The 22,355-nt window shown below is 39.5% G+C and overlaps 1 protein-coding gene across 1 annotated transcript in view; it reads right to left on the bottom strand.

Moving 5' to 3' along the window:
* Nucleotides 1-167: 167 nt before the first annotated feature.
* The window catches only part of esyt3 (extended synaptotagmin-like protein 3), a 52,854-nt gene continuing 30,666 nt past the window's right edge, over nt 168-22,355 (bottom strand). The window contains exons 15-23 of the mRNA XM_061926535.2: nt 20,219-20,290; nt 20,046-20,132; nt 14,979-15,128; nt 14,249-14,535; nt 10,075-10,173; nt 6,901-7,032; nt 6,679-6,784; nt 3,220-3,269; nt 168-540 (exon numbers count right to left, since the gene is read on the bottom strand). Of these exons, the coding sequence (XP_061782519.1) occupies nt 489-540; nt 3,220-3,269; nt 6,679-6,784; nt 6,901-7,032; nt 10,075-10,173; nt 14,249-14,535; nt 14,979-15,128; nt 20,046-20,132; nt 20,219-20,290 (1,035 nt within the window). The 3' untranslated portion in view covers nt 168-488. The remainder of the gene's footprint in view (nt 541-3,219; nt 3,270-6,678; nt 6,785-6,900; nt 7,033-10,074; nt 10,174-14,248; nt 14,536-14,978; nt 15,129-20,045; nt 20,133-20,218; nt 20,291-22,355) is intronic.

The raw sequence follows: 22,355 nt of genomic DNA on the forward strand, positions 1-22,355 counted from the left end.
TCTAGGTGTTAGCGGGCCAGATAAAATGATGTCACGGGCCAGATCTGGCCCCCGGGCTTTGAGTTTGACACCAGTGCTGTAAATCAATATTTTTACTCTATTTGGTAAAAAAAAAAAAAAAAAACTATCAATATATTTCTATTTAAAAAATAATCACACCAGTCACAAACACTGTATATTAAATAGTTTATTTTAAAATTTGGAATAGCTGTCCATGACCCACTTTTGGGTTCTAATAGAAGCTCTTGACCAATACAGCAGAAATACAAACATCAGTAACACTCAGAATTCCAATGCTTTACACTGTAACAGCAATCAGCTTGTCAATAATCTACATTTACAGCATCTGGCTCACTGCATGCCTAACATGCGCCACAACAGGATTGAGTAGCTTTTCGTTCCAAACATTCAGAAAGTCAATGAAACAGTCCAGAGATTGATTATAATACACTTTTTTGTAAACGTGCAGAAGAGCTGCAAATAGATTTTTATAGCCCCGACGTGCTTTGTCTCCTCATGCCTTGTAAAGCCAGCTTGTACCTTGTGAAGACAAAAGAAATATTCAAAGGTTAGAAATACTTAACCAAAATATAATATTTTGCAGTAGCCTAACGAGCCAATAGCTGAAGTCAAATATAAATCAAGACGCGTCATCCATCCACCCATCGCTTATCCGAAGTTGGGTCGCGGGGGCAGCAGCCTAAGCAGAGAAGGAGGTGTCCGCGGGGAAACTCATTTCAGCCGCTTGTACCCGTGATCTTGTCCTTTTGGTCACAACCCCAAGGTTGTGAGCACAGGAACATAGATTGACCGGTAAATTGAGAGCTTTGCCTTCCGGCTCAGCTCCTTTTTCACCACGACGGACCGATACAGGGTCCGCATTACTGCAGACGCCGCACAGATCCGCCTGGAGATCTCACGATCCACTCTACACATATATAGAAAAGACATGGCGACGGCGAGTAAGAAGAAGTTAGCTTGCAAGTTCCAAAATAATTGGAAAAAATAATTTCAGTTCATCCAGGACAGCTCGAAGGGGAAGGAGTATGCTGCCTGCAAATTTTGTAGATCAGACTTCTCCAATGACTTCTCTTCTTCGTTCTGCTTTGTCTCTGTTACTACTTGAAAAACTCGGCTCCACAAATTCCGATCTTGATGATAATTGGTGCAAATGATGAAGAAATACTGAAATGCTGGATGGATGAGTACATATCGGTACTAATCCATGGCGCAGCCTGACGGTTCCTCACACACTGTTCCTCGCCATCACCAATTAAACTGCCATTACTTCGCTTTAGATGATCAGATCTCCTTCCAAACTGATTTAAGGCTTTAAGGTTGGAGTCTGATTATGACTAGACTTTGATATCGACAGCAATAGCATCACCTTGTGGTGGAAAATTATAACAGTCTTGACTTCCTTCCACATGCGCTGATCTTCCTGAAATTTTTGATGGTGGGTCTCAGCATTGGGAAGGACTGCCGATATTATCGGCCGATAAATGCTTTAAAATGTAATATCGGAAATTATCGATATCGGTTTCAAAAAGTAAAATTTATGACTTTTTAAAACGCCGCTGTACGGAGTAGTACACGGACGTAGGGAGAAGTACAGAGCGCCAATAAACCTTAAAGGCACTGCCTTTGCGTGCCGGCCCAATCACATAATACCTACGGCTTTTCATACACACAAGTGAATGCCATGCATACTTGGTCAACAGCCATACAGGTCACACTGAGGGTGGCCGTACAGTATAAACAATTTTAACACTGTTACAAATATGCGCCACACTGTGAACCCACACCAAACAAGAATGACAAACACATTTCGGGAGAACATCCGCACCGTAACACAACATAAACACAACAGAACAAATACCCAGAACCCCTTGCAGCACCAACTCTTCCGGGACGCTACAAAATACACCTCCCGCTACCCCCTACTCCCCCCCACCTCAACCTCCTCATGCTCTCTCAGGGAGAGCATGTCCCAAATTCCAAGCTGCTGTTTTGAGGCATGTTAAAAAAAAAAACACACACTTTGTGACTTCAATAATAAATATGGCAGTGCCATGTTGGCATTTTTTTCCATAACTTGAGTTGATTTATTTTGGAAAACCTTGTTACATTGTTTAATGCATCCAGCGGGGCATCACAACAAAATTAGGCATAATCCATCCATCCGTTTTCTACCGCTTGTCCCTTTCGGGGTCGCGGTGGGTGCTGGAGCCTATCTCAGCTGCATTCGGGCGGAAGGCGGGGTACACCCTGGACAAATCGCCACCTCATCACAGGGCCAACACACAATAATGTGTTGATTCCACAACTGTATATATCGGTATCGGTTGATATCGGAATCTGTAATTAAGAGTTGGACAATATCAAAATATCGGACATCGGCGAAAAAGCCATTATCAGACATCTCTAGGAAGGACTTTCAATTGTTGTGGCTTATTGTGCAATGTACTTCTCCAATCCTTTTAGTGACTGTTTCTTTATTAAAAACGACTAGCGACACATCTAGCATCGACTTCTGGTGTTATCATAAACTAATAAATAATAATATAATATTGTCCCTAGAGAAATTATGCATATACTGTGATAAATATAAGAAGTGTAGTCACTTCTGTGAGATACTGTATTATGGCTAAGGTAATTTGAACATAAGATAAAAGAAGACTGCTCAATACAATGTCCTCCATTGTTCCTGCGTCTTCAAGTTTCATGTTGACAGCTCTGACACCAAGGAGACACCGTGTGCAGTGGAAATGTACTTTCCACATTGTGAAAGCACTTTGAACAGTCACGTGAACGTACCGTAGTGAGGAAAAACTACAGCTACAATATTAAATACTAGGCCACCTACTCAGTGGCCTAGTTGTTAGAGTGTCCGCCCTGAGATCGGTAGGTTGTGAGTTCAAACCCCCGCCGAGTCATACCAAAGACTATAAAAATGGGACCCATTACCTCCCTGCTTGGCACTCAGCATCAAGAGTTGGAATTGGGGGTTAAATCACCAAAAATGATTCCCGGGCGTGGCACCGCTGCTGCCCACTGCTCCCCTCACCTCTCAGGGGGTGAACAAGGGGATGGGTCAAATGCAGAGGACAAATTTCACCACACCTAGTGTGTGTGTGACAATCATTGGTACTTTAACTTGAACTTAAATGCTAAATAAAATATCTGAAAAGCATTACGTTAATAAAAGTTTCATCATACCAGTTTTGGACACCTTTGGCTAGATCCATCTGGGAGAGATTGACCAGCACCTGTGAGCAGAAAACGGTCTTTAAGTATGCAAACGTGAACGCAAAAACATTAAAAGTACTTCATCTGTGATATCATTGAACCCAGAGGTGTCAAACTAGTTTTCATTGAGGGCCACATCGCAATTATGGCAGTGAACAATATATGAATACCAATGTGTAGGGAATGATATTGTTACACAATTGCCTAAGCATTTGCTTATTTTTGTTTTTTTCCATTTACAGTAACACATAAAAATAACAACTGATTTTACAGTAAAAAAACATTTATTTTAACAGAATTTTACTATAAAATTGATGGTGGTTTTACAGCATAAAACTAAATGTAAAAACAATTCCATTGTTTTTTTACGGTAAAACTGACGGCAGAGCAGCCAATTTTTTCTACCGTAAAATTTATTGTTGTTGTCTTTACAGTGTATTACTACAAATGGAAAAACAGTACCACAGTTTTTTGGAATGGTAAAACTCTGGAGACCGGGCGGCCATATTTTTATTATAAAATCTACATTTGTAGGTTGTACAGTGTATTACTGTAAATGGGAAAACGGTACCAATTTTTTTTTTTTTTTTTACAGAATTCTGGCAACTAATCTCTGTAAAATCTACAGTTGTTGTTTACACGGTGTATTACTCTTAATTGAAAAAAAAGTACCACTGTTTTTTACAGTAAAATAAATGGCATCCCAGTCGCCGGAATTTTACTGTAAAATTTACTTTGGTTTTGCCACATAATACAATAAATGTAAAAACGGTACTACAGGTTTTTAGAATTGTAAAATTCTGGCATTACTCTAAATGAAAAAACAGTCACATTGTTTTTTAATGGTATAGTTGTGACGACTGAGTTGCCAGTTTTGTACCCTAAAATCTACGGTTGATGCTTTAACGGTGTATTACTGGAAATGGAAAAACACTAACAGTATCTTTTACGTCAAAACTCTGGCAAATGAGAAGCCTTTTTTTTTTATATACTTAATGTAATTAACAGCATTTTTGTTACCGCCACACCTAGAAAACAAGTTGGTGTTTTTTGGGGGGGAAACGAAATAAAGTAATAAAATATAAGAAACCACACAAAGTCCGACGCTATTTTTTAACTTTTATTACCAATCTTAGGATAACAAACGGCACAATTCCAACAGGTTTTACCTCCGTTGCAAACACTTTCGTCTTGTGGAACTGCGCTTCCCCGGACACACAACAACACTATCTTATTCTCCGCCATTCACTTTTCAGGCATGGACGGTGTGTTTGCAAACATGGGAAAAACTCATCAAATCAAAACGCCAATAACATTAAACATTAACATTAGCGGGTCGTTACAGTATGAATTGATATATATAGCCTATTATTTGCGCACTATTGACAAGTAATGTACCGAAAACTTGACCAATAAAAACTGCGCTACTGTAACCGGATGTAAACAAAACACACGCCATTGTCTGAAGCGTTGTCAGCATGTCTGTGATGTGGACGTGATTTTTACATATATATTGCAGATATACGCGCAAACAGCCATTTACAAAATGTGAAAATATTAAGCGGACCGTTGCGACTTTTAAGAAGAGAAAGTCCAACTAGAGCAACAGCGCCAAGTAAGTGTGACATCATGCTCGCTTCAGTCTCTTTAGTCAGGGACATCGAGGGACAGAAGTAGAGTCTCTAAACACGAGTACAGTCTATAATAACACCAGAAGAAGATGCTAAATTTGTTGCTAGTTGTTTTTATTTTTTTTAAAGTAATTAAAAGTCTGTAAACACTTGAAAAAAATCTCAACAAAGTACCTTGTACAAAAAGCAGCAACAATTGAAAATATGAAAAAACTATCTAAAAAATATTTTAATACTAATTGAGTCAGGGACATCGAGGGACAGAAGTTGAGTCTTTAAACACGAGTACAGTCTATAATAATACCAGAAGAAGATGCAATATTTGTTGCTAGTTGTTTTTAATTTTTTTTAAGTAATTAAAAGTCTATAAACACTTGAAAAATCTCAACAAAGTACTTTGTACAAAAAGCAGCAACAATTGAAATGATGGCAAAACTATATAAAAAAATATTTTAATACTAATTGAGTCAGGGACATCGAGGGACAGAAGTTGAGTCTTTAAACACGAGTACGGTCTATAATAACACCAGAAGAAGATGCAATATTTGTTGCTAGTTGTTTTTAATTTTTTTTAAGTAATTAAAAGTCTGTAAACACTTGAAAAAATCTGAACAAAGTACCTTGTACAAAAAGCAGCAACAATTGATATTATGGCAAAACTATATAAAACATTTTTTAATACTAATTGTGTCAGGGACATCGAGGGACAGAAGTAGAGTCTCTAAACACGAGTACAGTCTATAATATCACCAAAAGAAAATGCTAAATTTGTTGCTAGTTCTTTTTAATTTTAAAAAAGTCATTAAAAGTCTGTAAACACTAGAAAAAATCTGAACAAAGTACCTTGTACAAAAAGCAGCACCAATTGATATTATGGCAAAACTATATAAAAAATGTTTTAATACTAATTAATAAAACCAGATTTGTTTTAAATGTATGTAAACATGTTTTGAACCTTTTTAAAGAAAATCATTAATCATAAAAAATTATGCATATTACTCGATGACATCATTGTGACCACGCCCATGTTAGAAAAATTATGTGTAAGTTATCACACAACTATTATGCTTAAAGGCCGTTGCTATAGTTATTATCAATTGTGCTGAGGTTGTACTTTTCTATCTGTGCAAAGCGAGTCGCCTCGTACAATTGTTTGTGTCCAGAATTGGCCTGCTGACTGCTAAGGGCGAACATCGAGTGCCGTGACGCAGACATAGCAGAGACAGGGCGATATCACGAGTGTCAGCACAATTGCATTTCATTAATAGTCATATATTGTGTCTAACTGGGGCTGCTGAGATTACCCCCCGTCCTTCAGCAGCAGCCTCAGTGATGTAACCAGGGACCATCCTAAATAAATAGAGGAGCACGTGGGCAGGATTTTAAAGCGTAGGTTGTTTCTGTAACTAGAGTACAGCCCAAACGTCTCTCCTCATTGAGCAAAATTGAACTCTGTCTCTGCATGATTCCTTGCTTCTTGAACTGTTTAATAGATGTCATCAGTGTTTGAACCTGACAACCCATAACCACCGCCACAGGTATCTTGGCAGTTTAGGGGAAACTCTATTTTTTCTGTCAAAATGGAATGAACATTTAGTAAAAAAAGCTTTAGACTTAAATGATGCATATTATTTTCAGGCTTTCGCATGCCATATAAAACAATCTGGCCCCCAGCCTTGAGTTTGACACCCGTGCCATATAACATTCTATTTGAGTCACAAACACAGTACATGGTTTCTCACCAAGCATTTTAACACAACTGAATATCAAAACCACTAATCCATTTGTGCTAGCCTACCATTCCAATGTCCTTTCTTTGCCGTCTGTGAAACATCCGGTTGTTTTTCACCGCCACATCCAATGTGCGATTTTGGGCCCCTTCAAGGGACACGTCGAACTCAAACCTGTGAAGAAAGAAAACGGACAGATGGCCGCACACAGTCAGAGCACACACAGTCGACGTTCAATAACCGAAGAGCGTCATGTAATTCTTTTTTAACATCAAATCCTAACAGCTTACTTCTCATTAAAGACCGGGTTGACAGTCCTCTTCGTCACATGGGTCCTTTTGCGGTGTCTCCAGGTGTGGTCCGGCAGCAAATAAAGGCGCACGTACGAGTCTGTGCCATTTTCACTGCAGGGGAAGAGGTTCCTGTGGACAGCAATTACATTTTTTACTGCAATTTTTAGATTTGAAATGTCACATCGTACAAGTCACTTTTTTTTCTGCCGATATCGGATAAGGCAGTAGTTCTCTAACTTTTTTCACCGATTACCACCATATGATCAACATTGAAATACAGTAGCATAGTAAGCGTAAGTATTCATTAAAAACAAGCATACTTTAAAAAATATGGTCTACAGTAGTCCGATTGTAACGACTTCTATTGAAGGCTGACAAACATTTAAGAACGGCTCGAATCACGTCATTACAATATTTAATTAAGTGATTCATTGGCGTACCACTAGACCAGGGGTCGGCAAACCGCGGCACCGGAGCCGCATTCGGCTCTTTGATCACTATGATGCGGCTCAGCTGCATACTTGCCGACCCTCCCGATTTTCCCGGGAGATTTCCGGATTTCGGTGCCTCTCGCAGTAAACTCCCGGGATTAATATTCTCCGATTTTCACCCTAACAATAATAATAAGGGCGTGTCATGATGGTACAGCATTTAGCACCCTCTACAATCTGTATTAACAGCTTGCCAACCCAGCCTCTTTTAATAGGCATCTTCTGCTTGCACACGTAAGTGACAGCAAGGCATACTTGGTCAACAGCCACACAGGTTACACTGACGGTGGCCATATAAAACAACTTTAACACTCTTACTAATAATGCGCCACACTTTGAACCAAAACCAAAACACATTTCGGGAGAACATCTGCACCTTAACACAACATAAACACAACAGAACAAATACCCAGAATCCCATGCAGCCCTGACTCTTACGGGCTACATTATACACCCCTGCTACCACCAACCCCCCCCCCCCCCCCCCTCACCTCTGAGGTGGGCGGGGTTTGGTAGCAGGGGTGTATAATGTAGCCCGGAAAAGTTAGGGCTGCATGGGATCCTGGGTATTTGTTCTGTTGTGTTTATGTTGTGTTACGGTGCAGATGTTCTCCCGAAATGTGTTTGTCATTCTTGTTTGATGTGGGTTCACAGTGTGGCGCATTATTAGTAAGAGTGTTAAAGTTTTTTATATCGCCACCGTCAGTGAAACCTGTGTGGTTGTTGACCAAGTATGCCTTGCTGTCACTTACGTGAGCAAGCCGAAGCCCCATACAACGTTTGCCTGGGCCGGCACGCTGATTGTAGTGGGCGCTACATGCTGTATCATCACGGCAAGTTCGAGAGAACAGTTGCCCTGAAATTTCGTAGTCTGCCGGAAAATTCGGGAGTGTTGACAAGTATGACGCTGTCAAGCACCATACTCTCGGGCCGCACTAACATTAAAATTTCATATTAAGGTGTAGGCAGCGTGTCTGAGACCCTTGGTTTATACATAGCACAAAGCAAAAAAAAACAACTTTGTATGCAGTGTTATTTCATTTTAAATTTCAAAAGATTTTTGTGGCTCCCATTGTTTTCTTTAATTTGTGAAACTGGTCAAAATGGCTTTTTGAGTGGTAAAGGTTGCCGACCCCTGCACTAGACGGAGCCTGCGTACCACAGTTTGAGAATCACTGCCATAAAGTATTGTCTGGATTTCGGCCAAAAATGAATGGATAAGGTTTGGTACAGTATGGGGAATCACGGGACCGTCACAGGCACAGGGAAATGAAGGGCTGGACAGTATCGTCATATTGGGTATCGGTAAGAAGGCAAGGCAAGGCAACTTTATTTATATAGCACGTTTACAACAATTTTAAAAAATTGGACCAAAGTGCTTTAAAGGTTAAAAAGCATAGAGCAAAACAACAAAACCAAAACAAACAAAGAACATAAACAATGAATGAGCTAAACAAGATAGTGAAAACCAATATCGAGCATTTTGAATATTTGCTGTAACCTCTAACCTTGTAGCCTGTAACTGTAACTTTCTATAAAAGAAATTACTGTAAATTCCAGCCGCTACTTTTTTTCTATGCTTTGAACCCTGTGGCTTTTAAAACGGTGCGGCTAATTTATGGATTTATCTTCGCTGACGGCCGTAATGCCAATAGTTTAAAAGGACAATGAAAAGGTCTGTTATTATTTGTGCTATGGCGTCATCTTGTTTGACGAGTTTGCTCGCTGCAGTGCTCTTCTTTTCAAAGTTTCCAACCGAAAGTAGAAGCGCCGTTCTGTCTTCTCGCCATCCTTGGCGTCCCTACTTGTATGGATTCTTCATTCATCACTCCAAGCAACGTTTGTAAGTTTTACAATACAACTAAAATAATACTTACTTACTAAACGTCCCATGTGTGATGTCAGCAGGAGTGTTATCATGCATATTTGTCTGTTCTATTTTTAATGCAATGAAGCTAGCATCGTTAGCAATAGCTAATATGCTAACACATTTACAATTACCTTACAATGGCATTATTTTTGTATTGTTTCAGTTTTGCAAATTCACAAAAAACGTCAACAGACTCAATAAATCCACAGTAAGTTGAATGGGTCCATGACGATGACTTCTGTTTTGTTTGATCGGCCGTTTTACTGCCGTGTTACAGACACCGTTTGGGAACAATTAAGGTACGTTAATAAACATTTACAGAATATTTCTGTGTAAATAAGTCATTTCACAACGTATATATCTGCAACTGATAGTACGGTGGAGCTAATATTTGGGATATAGTCCGAAAAATAGGGTGATTATTTGGTGTACCACTAGATGGAGTTTGCGCAACACAGTTTGAGAATCACTGGGATAAAGTATTGTTCGGATTTGGGCCAAATGAATGGATAATGTTTGGTACAGTATTTGCAATCACGGGACGTTTACAGGCACGGGGAAATGAAGGGCTGGACAGCATCACCATATTGGGTATCTGTAGGGAAGCCAATATCATCTCTAATATGAACCATAACCTTTTATAAAAGGAATGAATAGAAAGAAGGCAATTTTGAAAATAATTGAATTAATGAATACTGTAATTTATGACAGATTTCAAGCTCCAACATGACATATTTCATTGCCAAGTATGTCCTTTATAATACATTGTGTTCATCTTTGATAATTTGTTGAGGGCATTTTGCTATGTACCTGCAGGAGTTGACCATGATGACGAGTTTATTCCGCAGAGTGGCGTAGCGCACAGTCAGGCTGATCTCCCCAAAAGATCCCCCGTGTTTAAGGAGGGCGCTGTTGGGATCATGAACATGCAGAAATGTTAAAACACATTACAAACATTTCAGGTGGACAAAAGTTATATATACACATACATTTAACAGTGCTCAGTCCAGCCCTGGGCTTAAACCAGCGAACAAAAATCCCCCTGTCACTTCATTGTCCAGCACGGCTCTTAAGGCGTCTGGGGATGAGGTTTACACAACGTACGACCACACAAGTTGGCACAGTATGTATATATTAGGTCAGGGGTGTCCAACTATTTTTTAGCTCAGGGGCCGCATGGAGCAACATCTTTTCCCGCGTGGGCTGGACTGGTAAAATGATGGCATGATAACTTAAAAATACAACGACGACAACTTCAGATTGTTTTCTTTGTTTTACTTTGGCCCAAAATATAACGAGCACATTCGGAAAAATGTACATATCACAAATAATCCTCCTGACAAAACACTTCAAGTTAATTGAACATTTTTAGGAAAAAATTGTGTAGAAGTTGCTTCCTAGCAGTTCCACTGTAGACACGGCACAGGAGCCAAGCGTGCAGTTTTAACAAAGTTTTAATGTGCGTAGATTTTTGTCAAAGTCTTTCTCCAGCAGAACGTGACTTTTTAGTCACGTCCGTATCCTCCCTACCCTCCTGCTCTCGGCCGCTTACTGTTAAAAACAACAGATGATTAGATTAACACGTACCGCCTGGGAAATCTAATCACCTGGCAGCTGTGTCTCGCCGTCAGCACATGCCCCGCCCCCATCCGATGGTGCTCGTCCTCAGCACCACAGACAGAGGCGGTGACCATTGCTCCTGCAGGCGCGCTGGCCACACCTCCCTCCACAAATTGGTACAGCAGCAAAAACACCATGAACACAGACATTGTCTCTGTGTATTTACAAAGCCATTATTAAACTATAAGTCATAGTCTATCTCAAATGGAACAAAATAAAAAATAACAAATAAATAAAAAGTCTTCTTGGTATCAAATACCTCATTTGTCCTTTTCAAACTCAACAAACCATATACACTGAGTTTATAACTATCCAGTGGAGTTACTCCCTGCCTTGTAGGCATCACTGTGTATCGATAGAAAAATAAAAGCTGTGCAATGCATGAACAATTTCAAGAAACCAAATGTATGAACTTAAGAGACTGACAGTATTGCAGTAAATCACACACTGTTTACTTGTTTTACATTTCCACCGAAGACAATAGTTTTCATAGAACTATATCAAGGTGCGTGTCTCGTGAATCATTTTAAGTGAGGCTACCAATTGTTTATTTTACTGCTGAAACCTGGCACCTTTAAGCTTTCACTTGTGCGTCAATATCAGCTGTCACATCTTGAGTGGCAGACAATTCTAGGATGTTATCCAAGTAGTTTTGCGTGAGCCTTGAGCGAAGCTTTGTTTTATTGATGCTCATTATAGAGAAAACTTGCTCACAAAGAGGCGTGGTTTCTCATTCACTTCCGTGAATGAATATGATGCACATTTTTCTTGGAACACTACACTCGGTGCCTACTATTTTCTTTTTTAACAGACATTTTGTGGAAATGAGGATGCCAAATCACGATGTGTTTGTAGCAAAAAATGTAAAATAGCAGGTTTAACACAGCCCCTCTTTATTGTGTACCTCTTGCTTGCTCAGCCCCATGTAAACCATTTACTTACCTAACACAGTGTTTTTCAACCACTGTGCCGCGTGTGCCTTGAGATATAGTCTGGTGTGTGGTGGGAAATTATGCAACTTCACCTAATTGGTCCAAAAAATATTTTTTGCAAATCAATAATTATAATCTGAAAATAATGTGCCGTTCCTCAGTGTCTGTGCTGTGTAGCGCTCGGCAGGGTAACCATGTAATACTCCACTGGCAGGAGGTAGTTAATTGCTTTGTAAAAGTTGGAATGTGTCGGGTGAGATGAGGACGGTTTGTCGTGAACCCAATATGCAAAAGGTAAAAAGGTACGTAACGCTTAAACCAAAACTGAACAAAAGGGAAAGGAAAAGGCATTGAAGCATAGGGATGGCTATGCAAAACAAAAGTAAAACTGAACTGGCTACAGAGTAAACAGAAACAGAATGCTGGACAACAGCAAAAACTTGCAGCATATGGAGCGGAGACGGCATCCACAAAGTACATCCGAACATGACTTGGCAATCAACAATGTCCCCACAAAGAAGGATAGCAACAACTTAAATAGTCTTGCTTGCTAATACAAATCGGGTGCGGGGAATAGCACTCAAAGGAAGACATTCTATCAACAGGTATGAGGTCGCATACATGCTTCCGAGAGACGCGGTCTGTCATTGGTGAGGCAGAGCCGGAGAACAGATACAGTATGGCCGGGTCAGGGAACTTTATTGAGGTGAATCTGCTCTTAAAATGTTGGTTAATGTACTTTTATTGAAAATTGCTTTGATGCTTAAAATGTGAACAGAAAAGGTTTCCTCTTGTTAATTCGACCTGAAGTGTGCATTGGCCATTAACCGTTGTGTACTCGCCTGTTTGTATCCATAATTCATTTGTACATAATTCCCTTAGAAGAAATAACAAGAATAGGGATGTCCGATAATATCAGACTGCCGATATTATCGGCCGATAAATGCTTTAAAATGTAATATCGGAAATTATCGGTATCGGTTTCAAAATTATCGGTATCGGTTTCAAAAAGTAAAATGTATGACTTTTTAAACGCCGCTGTGTACACGGACGTAGGGAGATGTACAGAGCGCCAATAAACCTTAAAGGCACTGCCTTTGCATGCCGGCCCAATCACATAATATCTACGGCTTTTTCACACACACAAGTGAATGCAAAGCATACTTGGTCAACAGTCATATAGGTCACACTAAGGGTGGCCGTTTAAACAACTTTAACACTGTTACAAATATGCGCCACACTGTGAACCCACACCAAACAAGAATGACAAACACATTTCGGGAGAACATCCGCACCGTAACACAACATAAACACAACAGAACAAATACCCAGAACCCCTTGCAGCACTAACTCTTCCGGGACGCTACAATATACACCCCCAGCTACCACCAAACCCCGCCCACCTCAACACACCCCCACCCCCCCTCTCTCGACCCCCCAGCCCCCCATCTCCCGAATTCGGAGGTCTCAAGGTTGGCAAGTATGCTCTAGTATACTCTGGACAGAAGCTGTGTGCCTTCATTGTTTTTGTCGCTGTTGTTTTGAGTCATGTTTAAAAAATTTTTTTAAAATAATGTACTTTGTGAAAGTCAAAGTATAGTATTTCCCATAGTTGTAGTGGGTATTAGGATTATATCAGGGAGAGCATGTCCCAAATTCCAAGCTGCTGTTTTGAGGCATGTTAAAAAAAATAATGCACTTTGTGACTTCAATAATAAATATGGCAGTGCCGTGTTGGCATTTTTTTCCATAACTTGAGTTGATTTATTTTGGAAAACCTTGTTACATTGTTTAATGCATCCAGCGGGGCATCACAACAAAATTAGGCATAATAATGTGTTAATTCCACGACTGTATATATCGGTATCGGTTGATATTGGATTCGGTAATTAAGAGTTGGACAATCTCGGATATCGGCAAAAAAGCCATTATCGGACATCTCTAAACAAGAATATACAAAAATACACCTGCAGAATCCAGTATTTATTTCACAGTCACACTGCTTGACTTGTTTCGCTAAAAAGTTTCTGAATTGATTTCAGCTCACTGATTCGTTTCATATCGTATAAAAATAATATCGTCCCTGAATCGTATTGGCAACCACATATATCGAATCGTTGTTAAAACAAATCGTTACACCCCTATGAAAACAATCACTTACTGTACGTCGTCTGCTCTCACTGGGATGTTTATATCTTCTCGTTTAGATAAAGAATTAATCATAATCCTTTGTGTCTTTCTCACCATCTCTGAGTATAAGTTGAACGTCAAAGCTAACTAACGTTCCCGTTTATGGCAACAACCTTCTATATAGGTGAGAGGCATGATTTATAATCTAGAATTAACTTTCACCAGCTTTTGGAAATAGTAACAGATTGTGTTCAACCTTTTGGATTTTCCCATCATAATAAAAAACAACACCACAGACTCACTCTGGATATGGGGCTCCATCCGTCAGGTCAAAACGGGATGAAGCCAGCGAGTTGTCCGACAGAAGGCTGTGAGAGTCGTAGCGACGCATGCTTGGCGTAGCGGCGGTTGGCCTCAAGGTTTCAGACGCCAGGTAGGAAGCCCGGCGGTGGGTTGAGTAGTCGACAGGACTTGTGCTGGAAGGAAGTGCTGACACAGAGGTTGCCGCATCAGCTCCTGGGTTCATTGGTTCATTGACTTGAGGGGGAGTGATGTCTTCTTGGGGCGGCGGCTTTTCCAAAGTAAGGATCTTAACAGGGATGGAGTTACTGGTTAATGATATTGAGAACAATGACACAGAAAGGTACAGGCAGAGGAAAAAAAACATCTGAATACACAAGAATGGGCCTGGATTATCTGCCTTCTTTACCTCTGGTCCTACCTAACATAGGAGAAGCTTTTTAAAGGTTAGTGCTAAAGGGCAACTCAGTCAATAGAGAGAAGCCGACCGTTTATGTATCGTTTTTCTCTTCATTTCTAAACAACAAAACTACTGATGATCTCTTTTGCGCGAAAATGAATGTAGAAATGAGGCAGTAATGTTTTGCTGAATAGTTGATGTATTGGCGGTGTGTTCTGAACTCTGCTACCCTATACACTTTGCCCTGCGATGGGATCTGAGACACTCGTGATTAAGGGCTATATAAATAAACTTTGATTGATTGATTGATATGGGTGTGTGTTAGTGCCCACCCTGAGAGTGGCCTTCAGTTTGAGCTGGCTGTTTGCCCCAGACTGCTCCAGCAGGAAGCGCTGGTCCAGTGTCATGTTGGAGATGTTAAGGAAACGACTGAGGGGCAGACGGAGAACACCAAGTTGTGTCTTCTTCTCGCTTTCTTTGACCTGCCAAAACAACATACAGTAAATATTCAGGTGGATCAGAGGTGTCCTAACTTTTTGACTAGGGGGCCGCATTGGGCTAGTACAGGGGTCGGCAACCCGCGGCTCTAGAGCCGCATGCGGCTCTTTAGCGCCGCCCTAGTGGCTCTCTGGAGCTTTTTCAGAAATGTATGAAAAATGGAAAAAGATGAGGGGAAAACAATCTATTTTTTGTTTTAATATGGTTTCTGTAGGAGGACAAACATGACCCAAACCTCCCTAATTGTTATAAAGCACACTGTTTATATTAAACATGCTTCACTGATTCGAGTATTTGGCGAGCGCCGTTTTGTCCTACTAATTTTGGCGGTCCTTGAACTCACCGTAGTTTGTTTACATGTATAACTTTCTAGGACGTGTTTTATGCCACTTATTTTTCTGTCTCATTTTGTCCACCAAACTTTTAAGGTTGTGCATGAATGAAAGGTGAGTTGTGTTGATGTTATTGACTTGTGTGGAGTGCTAATCAGACATATTTGGTCACTGCATGACTGCAAGCTAATCGATGCTAACATGCTATTTAGGCTAGCTATATGTACATATTGCATCATAATGCCTCATTTGTAGCTATATTTGAGGTCATTTAGTTTTCTTTAAGTCCTCTTAATTCAATTTATATCTCATGACACACTATCTGTATGTAATATGGCTTTTAATTTTTTGCTGCTCCAGACAGATTATTTTTTGTATTTTTGGTCCAATATGGCTCTTTCAACATTTTGGGTTGCCGACCCCTGGGCTAGTAAAATATGGTATTGAGGCCAAACAGCTCAATTTTTCATATGACATCAAATGGACAAAGATAAGACCTTCTGGAGGAGAGTTCTGTGGTCAGATGAAACAAAAATTAAGCTGTTTGGCCACAATACCCAGCAATATGTTTGGAGGAGAAATGGTGAGGCCTTTAATCCCAAGAACACCATACCTACCGTCAAACATGGTGGTGGTAGTATTATGCTCTGGGCCTGTTTTGCTGCCAAAGGAACTGGTGCTTTAAACGGGACAATGAAAAAGGAGGAGTACCTCCAAATTCTTCAGGACAACCTAAAATCCTCAGCCCGGAGGTTTTGTCTTGGGCGCAGTTGGGTGTTCCAACAGGAAAATGACTCCAAACACACGTCAAAGTGGTAAAGGGATGGCTAAATCAAGCGAGAATTAAGGTTTTAGAATGGACCTTCCCAAAGTCCTGACTTAAACGTGTGGACAATGCTGAAGGAACAAGTCCATGTCAGAAAACCAACTAATTTAACTGAACTTCACCAATTTTGTCAAGAGGAGTGGTCAAAAATTCAACCAGAAGCTTGCCAGAAGCTTGTGGATGGCTACCAAAAGCACCTTATTGCAGTGAAACTGCAATATAAATATCAACATTGCTGTATATATACTTTTGACCCAGCAGATTTGGTCACATTTTCAGTAGACCCATAATAAATTCATAAAAGAACCAAACTTCATGAATGTTTTTTGTGACAAACAAGTATGTGCTCCAATCACTATCACAGAAAAATAAGAGTTGTAGAAATTATTGAAAACTCAAGACAACCATGACATTATGTTCTTTACAAGTGTATGTAAACTTTTGACCACAACTGTATACAGTATGTGTACATATACAGTAGGTACGGAAAGTATTCAGACCCTTTTAAAATGTTCACTCTTTGTTTCGTTGCCGCCATTTGCCAAAATCAAAAAAGTTCATTTTATTTCTCATTTATGTACACTCAGCACCCCATCTTCACAGAAAAGAACATAAATGTTGAATTTTTGCAAATTTATTAGAAAATAAAAATCTAAAATATATTAATTTGCAAAAATGTCTACATTTGTTTTTCCCCCCCCCGCCAAATAGGCTTGATGAAACCTTTCAAAGGGTGGCTGGTGCATGCAGTACTCCCACCAATCCACAGGGGGCAACAGCGAGGCATATGTGTCACGATGAGACAGCAGTGGGGTGGTAGAAGAAGACTACTCATTAAACCCCATACTTGCCAACCCTCTCGGATTTTCCGGGAGACTCCCGAAATTCAGCGCCTCTCCCGGAAACCTCCCGGGACAAATTTTCTCCCGAAAATCTCCCGAAATTCAGGCGGACCTGAGTGACGTGTCGACAGCCTGTTTTCACGTCCGCTTTCCCACAATATAAACAGCGTGCCTGCCCAATCACGTTATAACTGTAGAATGATGGAGGGCGAGTTCTTGGTTTCTTATGTGGGTTTATTGTTAGGCAGTTTTATTAACGTCCTCCCAGCGCGGTAACAACACAGAACAACAGCAGTCACGTTTTCGTCTACCGTAAAGCAGTTCGTCTGCCGTAAACAGCAATGTTGTGACATTCTTAAACAGGACAATACTGCCATCTACTGTACATGCATATGTGACAATAACATCTACGGCTTTTAGAGATTGCAGTGCACAACTGCGCACACAACAAGGAGACGAAGCAGAATGCATCATCAGAGAGGGTGTTCAGCATGGTTAGAAAAACAGTGGCAGAGAATAGAACAAGAATGGACAATTCAACCCTTAACTCAACAATGAGTAGATGAGTGTTGTGTGTATATCTGTAAATAAATGAACACTGAAATTCAATCAAGTATTTCTCTTATTTATATATATATGTATATATATATATATATTAAAAAATATATATATATATATAGCTAGAATTCACTGAAAGTCAAGTATTTCTTATATATATATATATATATATATATCCATCCATCCCATCCATTTTCTACCGCTTATTCCCTTCGGGGGTTGCGGGGGGCGCTGGAGCCTATCTCAGCTACAATCGGGCGGAAGGCGGGGTACACCCTGGACAAGTCGCCACCTCATCGCAGGGCCTATATATATATATATATATATATATATATATATATATATATATATATATATATATACATACACACATATATATATATATATATATGAAATACTTCACTTGGTGAATTCTAGCTGTAAATATACTCCTCCCCTCTTAACCACGCCCCCAACCACGCCCCCCGACCACGCTCCCACCCCCCACCTCCCGAAATCGGAGGTCTCAAGGTTGGCAAGTATGTTAAACCCTGAACAATTTTTTTTCCTAAAATTGCAAAAGTTGGACATTTAACAAGGACTGGAAAACAAAGTAAGAATGTTCTGCCCCAAGCAAGTGATCATGTCGTTGTTTCCTGTCGGACCTTTTAAGCGACGGACAGTGTTCGCGACAAGAAGAAACATTGGTAAAAATCCACGTGTAAGTTTCATCACAAAACTTGGTCAAACATTTATTTGTAAGTAGATATTGTGCAATGAGATAGTTTGTTTTGTATCAAAATTGCTGACTTCATGATGTCTTTTTTATTCGTGGTTGTGTTTTTTGTCTGAGAGTAGCTCTGGGCGGTCAGAGCTTGTTTATTACATGTCGTGCTAAATTTGACCAGTAAAGGGCAATAACGCTAGTAGCTACACCTTAGGTATAATTGTGATGAGTCACATGCCGTTACATTGTACTGTAGATGTTTAATTTCTTTATGCGTAAACATTGTGTGAATGTATTTAAACCTATTCATGTAGAATACAAAATGGACATTATTTATGTAAAATACACAATAGACGCTATATTTTTGTAATGTTTATTTTATGTTTATATTTTTAGTCCTACAATCCTAAATGAAAAAAAAAATAAAGAAATAAAACTAAGGAAGGGAAATAATTCAAAAAAAGGAACATCAATCCCCAACAAAACTTCTGGAGCTTCTGTTTCTTTACTGTTAACTAGCTGCACATGCAGAAATCTTGTCGCGAGGGCGGAATAATGAACACTGCCTCGCCCCAGAAGTGTAGCTTTTCCCTTGAAAAAGATAATGATCATTCCGCAGGTTCACATACAGAAACTATGTTACAACTTTTATATCCTCTTTTTAGTCAAGTTTGATGTCTTCTTGGCATTGCGCCAGAGCTGAGGTCCTCACAAACTGTGGTTTAGCCTTTTTTGAGGTGGAAAAGGTCGTAAATGAGTATGTTTTTTGGAGTATTACTACTTTGGAATATTCACATATAACTTCTTCTTTTTTTGACCTCGGGGCCCAACTTTTTCCAATCCAGAGGTGCCTCGGGCCCACTCAAACATTACCACTGAATTAATAATCTTACTCTTGATTTTAATCGCATTCAATAATTGTACCTAACCTACGTTTAAAAAGGATAAACCTTGTGAAATGATATGAAACCATGTGTTAATCACAAAGATAATCATCAGGACGGATTACAAAAATAAGTACTTATCAAATATACTGAAAAAAAGGGACTCATAAAAATTGGTGAACAATAAATTTACATACATTTATGCAGGGCTAGACCCCGAAAGGGACAAGCGGTAGAAAATGGATGGATAGATAGACTAAATAAATTCTAATTAAATAAATAAGACATTTTAATAATATATATGTTTCTTAAATAAACTGTTAATTTTTTTAAGTGCAAATAGAAATATGTTTTTACCACTTTGGTCGTAGTTTTTGCGCTTAAGAAACTTATCTATAACTTTAGCTCCAGACGTCTTCTGTTTGTTTGATATTGTCATTACTGCCATTAGTGGTGGAAATGTGTATTACAACTGAGTACCCCTTCAACCCATGCAGATGAGAAACATATATTTTTTGATGGCTCGCTCGGGGGTGCTCGCGGCCCAGCAATAGACCCTGGCCCCATGTTTAAGAAAAACTGTGCTAGAGCACATCAATGACACCTAGTGGCCAGTCAGTATACACTACAACATATTATCGTCTGTTCAAAAGCCTTAAATTCGACATGACCGTCGACGATGGGCAACAACGAATCAGATTCGACGATGAAAATCTTTAATCGCAGACAACCTAAGCATAAGTAGTAACAAACCTGAATAAAAAGCTGCTGTGTTTTGACATCATGCACGAAAAAAGTGAAGCCTTCTTCCCACACCGGGTCTTTATTTGCAAATGCAACCTAGGGCGAGAGAACACTGGCAATCACACAAGCAAATTCATGACAAATGAATACCGTATATGTGGGTTTTCTACATTTAGCATTACCTTGCTTTTTAGAAGTTCGCCAGCAATGGAAAATTCCACAAAGGAGCTCGGACCAGCAGACTTCCTTGTGAGCTGCAAACCAAGCAAAACTGGTCAGCAGGGGAGATCATTTTCACTTCAAATGCCACCCAAGAACTGTGCATATACATTTGGTGTAAATGTCCAAATGCAGATGTGTATTAAAAAAAACAAGTGTTTAATTACAAAACCCAAAAACAGTGAAGTTGGCACGTTGCGTATATTGTAAATGAAAACACAATACAATGATTTGCAAATCCTTTTCAACGAATATTCAATTGAATAGACTGCAAAGACAAGATATTTCATGTTCGAACTAAGGAACTTTTTTTTTTTTTTTGCAAATAATCATTAACTTAGAATTTAATGGCAGCAACACATTGCAAAAAAGTTGGCACAGGGGCATTTTTACCACTGTGTTACATGGCCTTTCCTTTTAACAACACTCAGTAAATGTTTGGGAACTGAGGAGACCAATTTTTGAAGCTTTTCAGGTGGAATTCTTTCCCATTCTTGCTTGATGCACAGCTTAAGTTGTTCAACAGTCCGTTGTGGTATTTTAGGCTTCATATTGCGCCACACAATTTCAATGGGAGACTGGTCTGGACGACAGGCAGGCCAGTCTAGTACCCACACTCTTTTACTACAAAGCCATGCTGTTGTAACACGTGCAGAATGTGGCATGGCATTGTCTTGATGAAATAAGCAGGGGCGTCCATGAAAAAGACGCAAAGCCTGTATGTACCTTTCAGCATTAATGGTGCCTTCACAGATGTGTAAGTTACCCATGCCTTGGACACTAATGAACTTTGTGCCAATAACAGTCCGAGTGGTTCTTTTTCTCTTTGTTCCGGAGGACACGACGTCCACAGTTTCCAAAAACAATTTGAAATGTGGACTCGTCAGACCACAGAACACTTTTCCACTTTGCATTAGTCCATGTTAGATGAGCTTGGGCCCAGCGAAGCCGGCGGTGTTTCTGGGTGTTGTTGATAAATGGCTTTGGCTTTGCATAGTAGAGTTTTAACTTGCACTTACAGATGTAGCCACGAATTGTAGTTACTGACAGTGGTTTTCTGAAGTGTTCCTGACCCCATGTGGTGATATCCTTTACACACGGATGTCGGTTTTTGATGCAGTACCCCCTGAGGGATTGAATTCAATGATTTCTCCAGATTCTCTGAACCTTTTGATGATATTACGGACCATAGATGGTGAAATCCCTAAATTCCTTGCAATAGCTCGTTGAGAAATGTTGTTCTTAAACTGTGCGACAATTTGCTCACACATTTGTTCACAAAGTGGTGACCCTCGCCCCATCCTCGTTTGTGAATGACTGAGCATTTCATGGAAGCTGCTTTTATACCCAATCATGGCACCCACCTGTTCCCAATTAGCCTGTTCACCTGTGGGATGTTCCAAACAAGCGTTTGATGAGCATTCCTCAACTTTCTCAGTCTTGTTTGCCACTTGTGCCAGCTTTTTTTAAACATGTTGCAGGCATCACATTCTAAATGAGCTAATATTTGAAAGAAATAAAGTCCATTCAATTGAATATAGGTTGAAAAGGATTTGTAAATCATTGTATTCTGTTTTTATTTACCATTTACACAACGTGCCAACTTCACTGGTTTTGGGTTTTGTATTTTTTTCCAATGTATTTACATGTTTAAAAGCCTCTAACTTACCTACATGTAAAATCTATGTCAGCCTTGACTATCCCTTAGTATCTAACTACAGCAACACAACAATAATGTATTTTTCAATATTAGCAACAAATGCTTTTTACCACACAGGAACAATACAGTACCACCGCAAAAAATGTGACTTATTATATGAATTATTCAGCTCAACAGCAGAAGGATGGATGATAATTTTAACAATTTCAATTTCATTGACCATTGTTAATTATGAATTAAGTGTTAGTCAGATTGTTACTCAAGTATTTATTCATTCATTCAATCATGGTGCTTATTTATTTACTATGCATTATTTATTTATTTATACTTATTTTTACGTGATCGTTTGTGAACATGACCAGTGATGGCAAGATAAACTACTTATCCATTGTGAACAAAAATGTCTTTAGAGCAAATGTTACAATTGTGAATGTATACAA

This window comes from Nerophis lumbriciformis, linkage group LG31 (genome assembly GCF_033978685.3).
Source record: "Nerophis lumbriciformis linkage group LG31, RoL_Nlum_v2.1, whole genome shotgun sequence".
NCBI lineage: Eukaryota > Metazoa > Chordata > Actinopteri > Syngnathiformes > Syngnathidae > Nerophis > Nerophis lumbriciformis.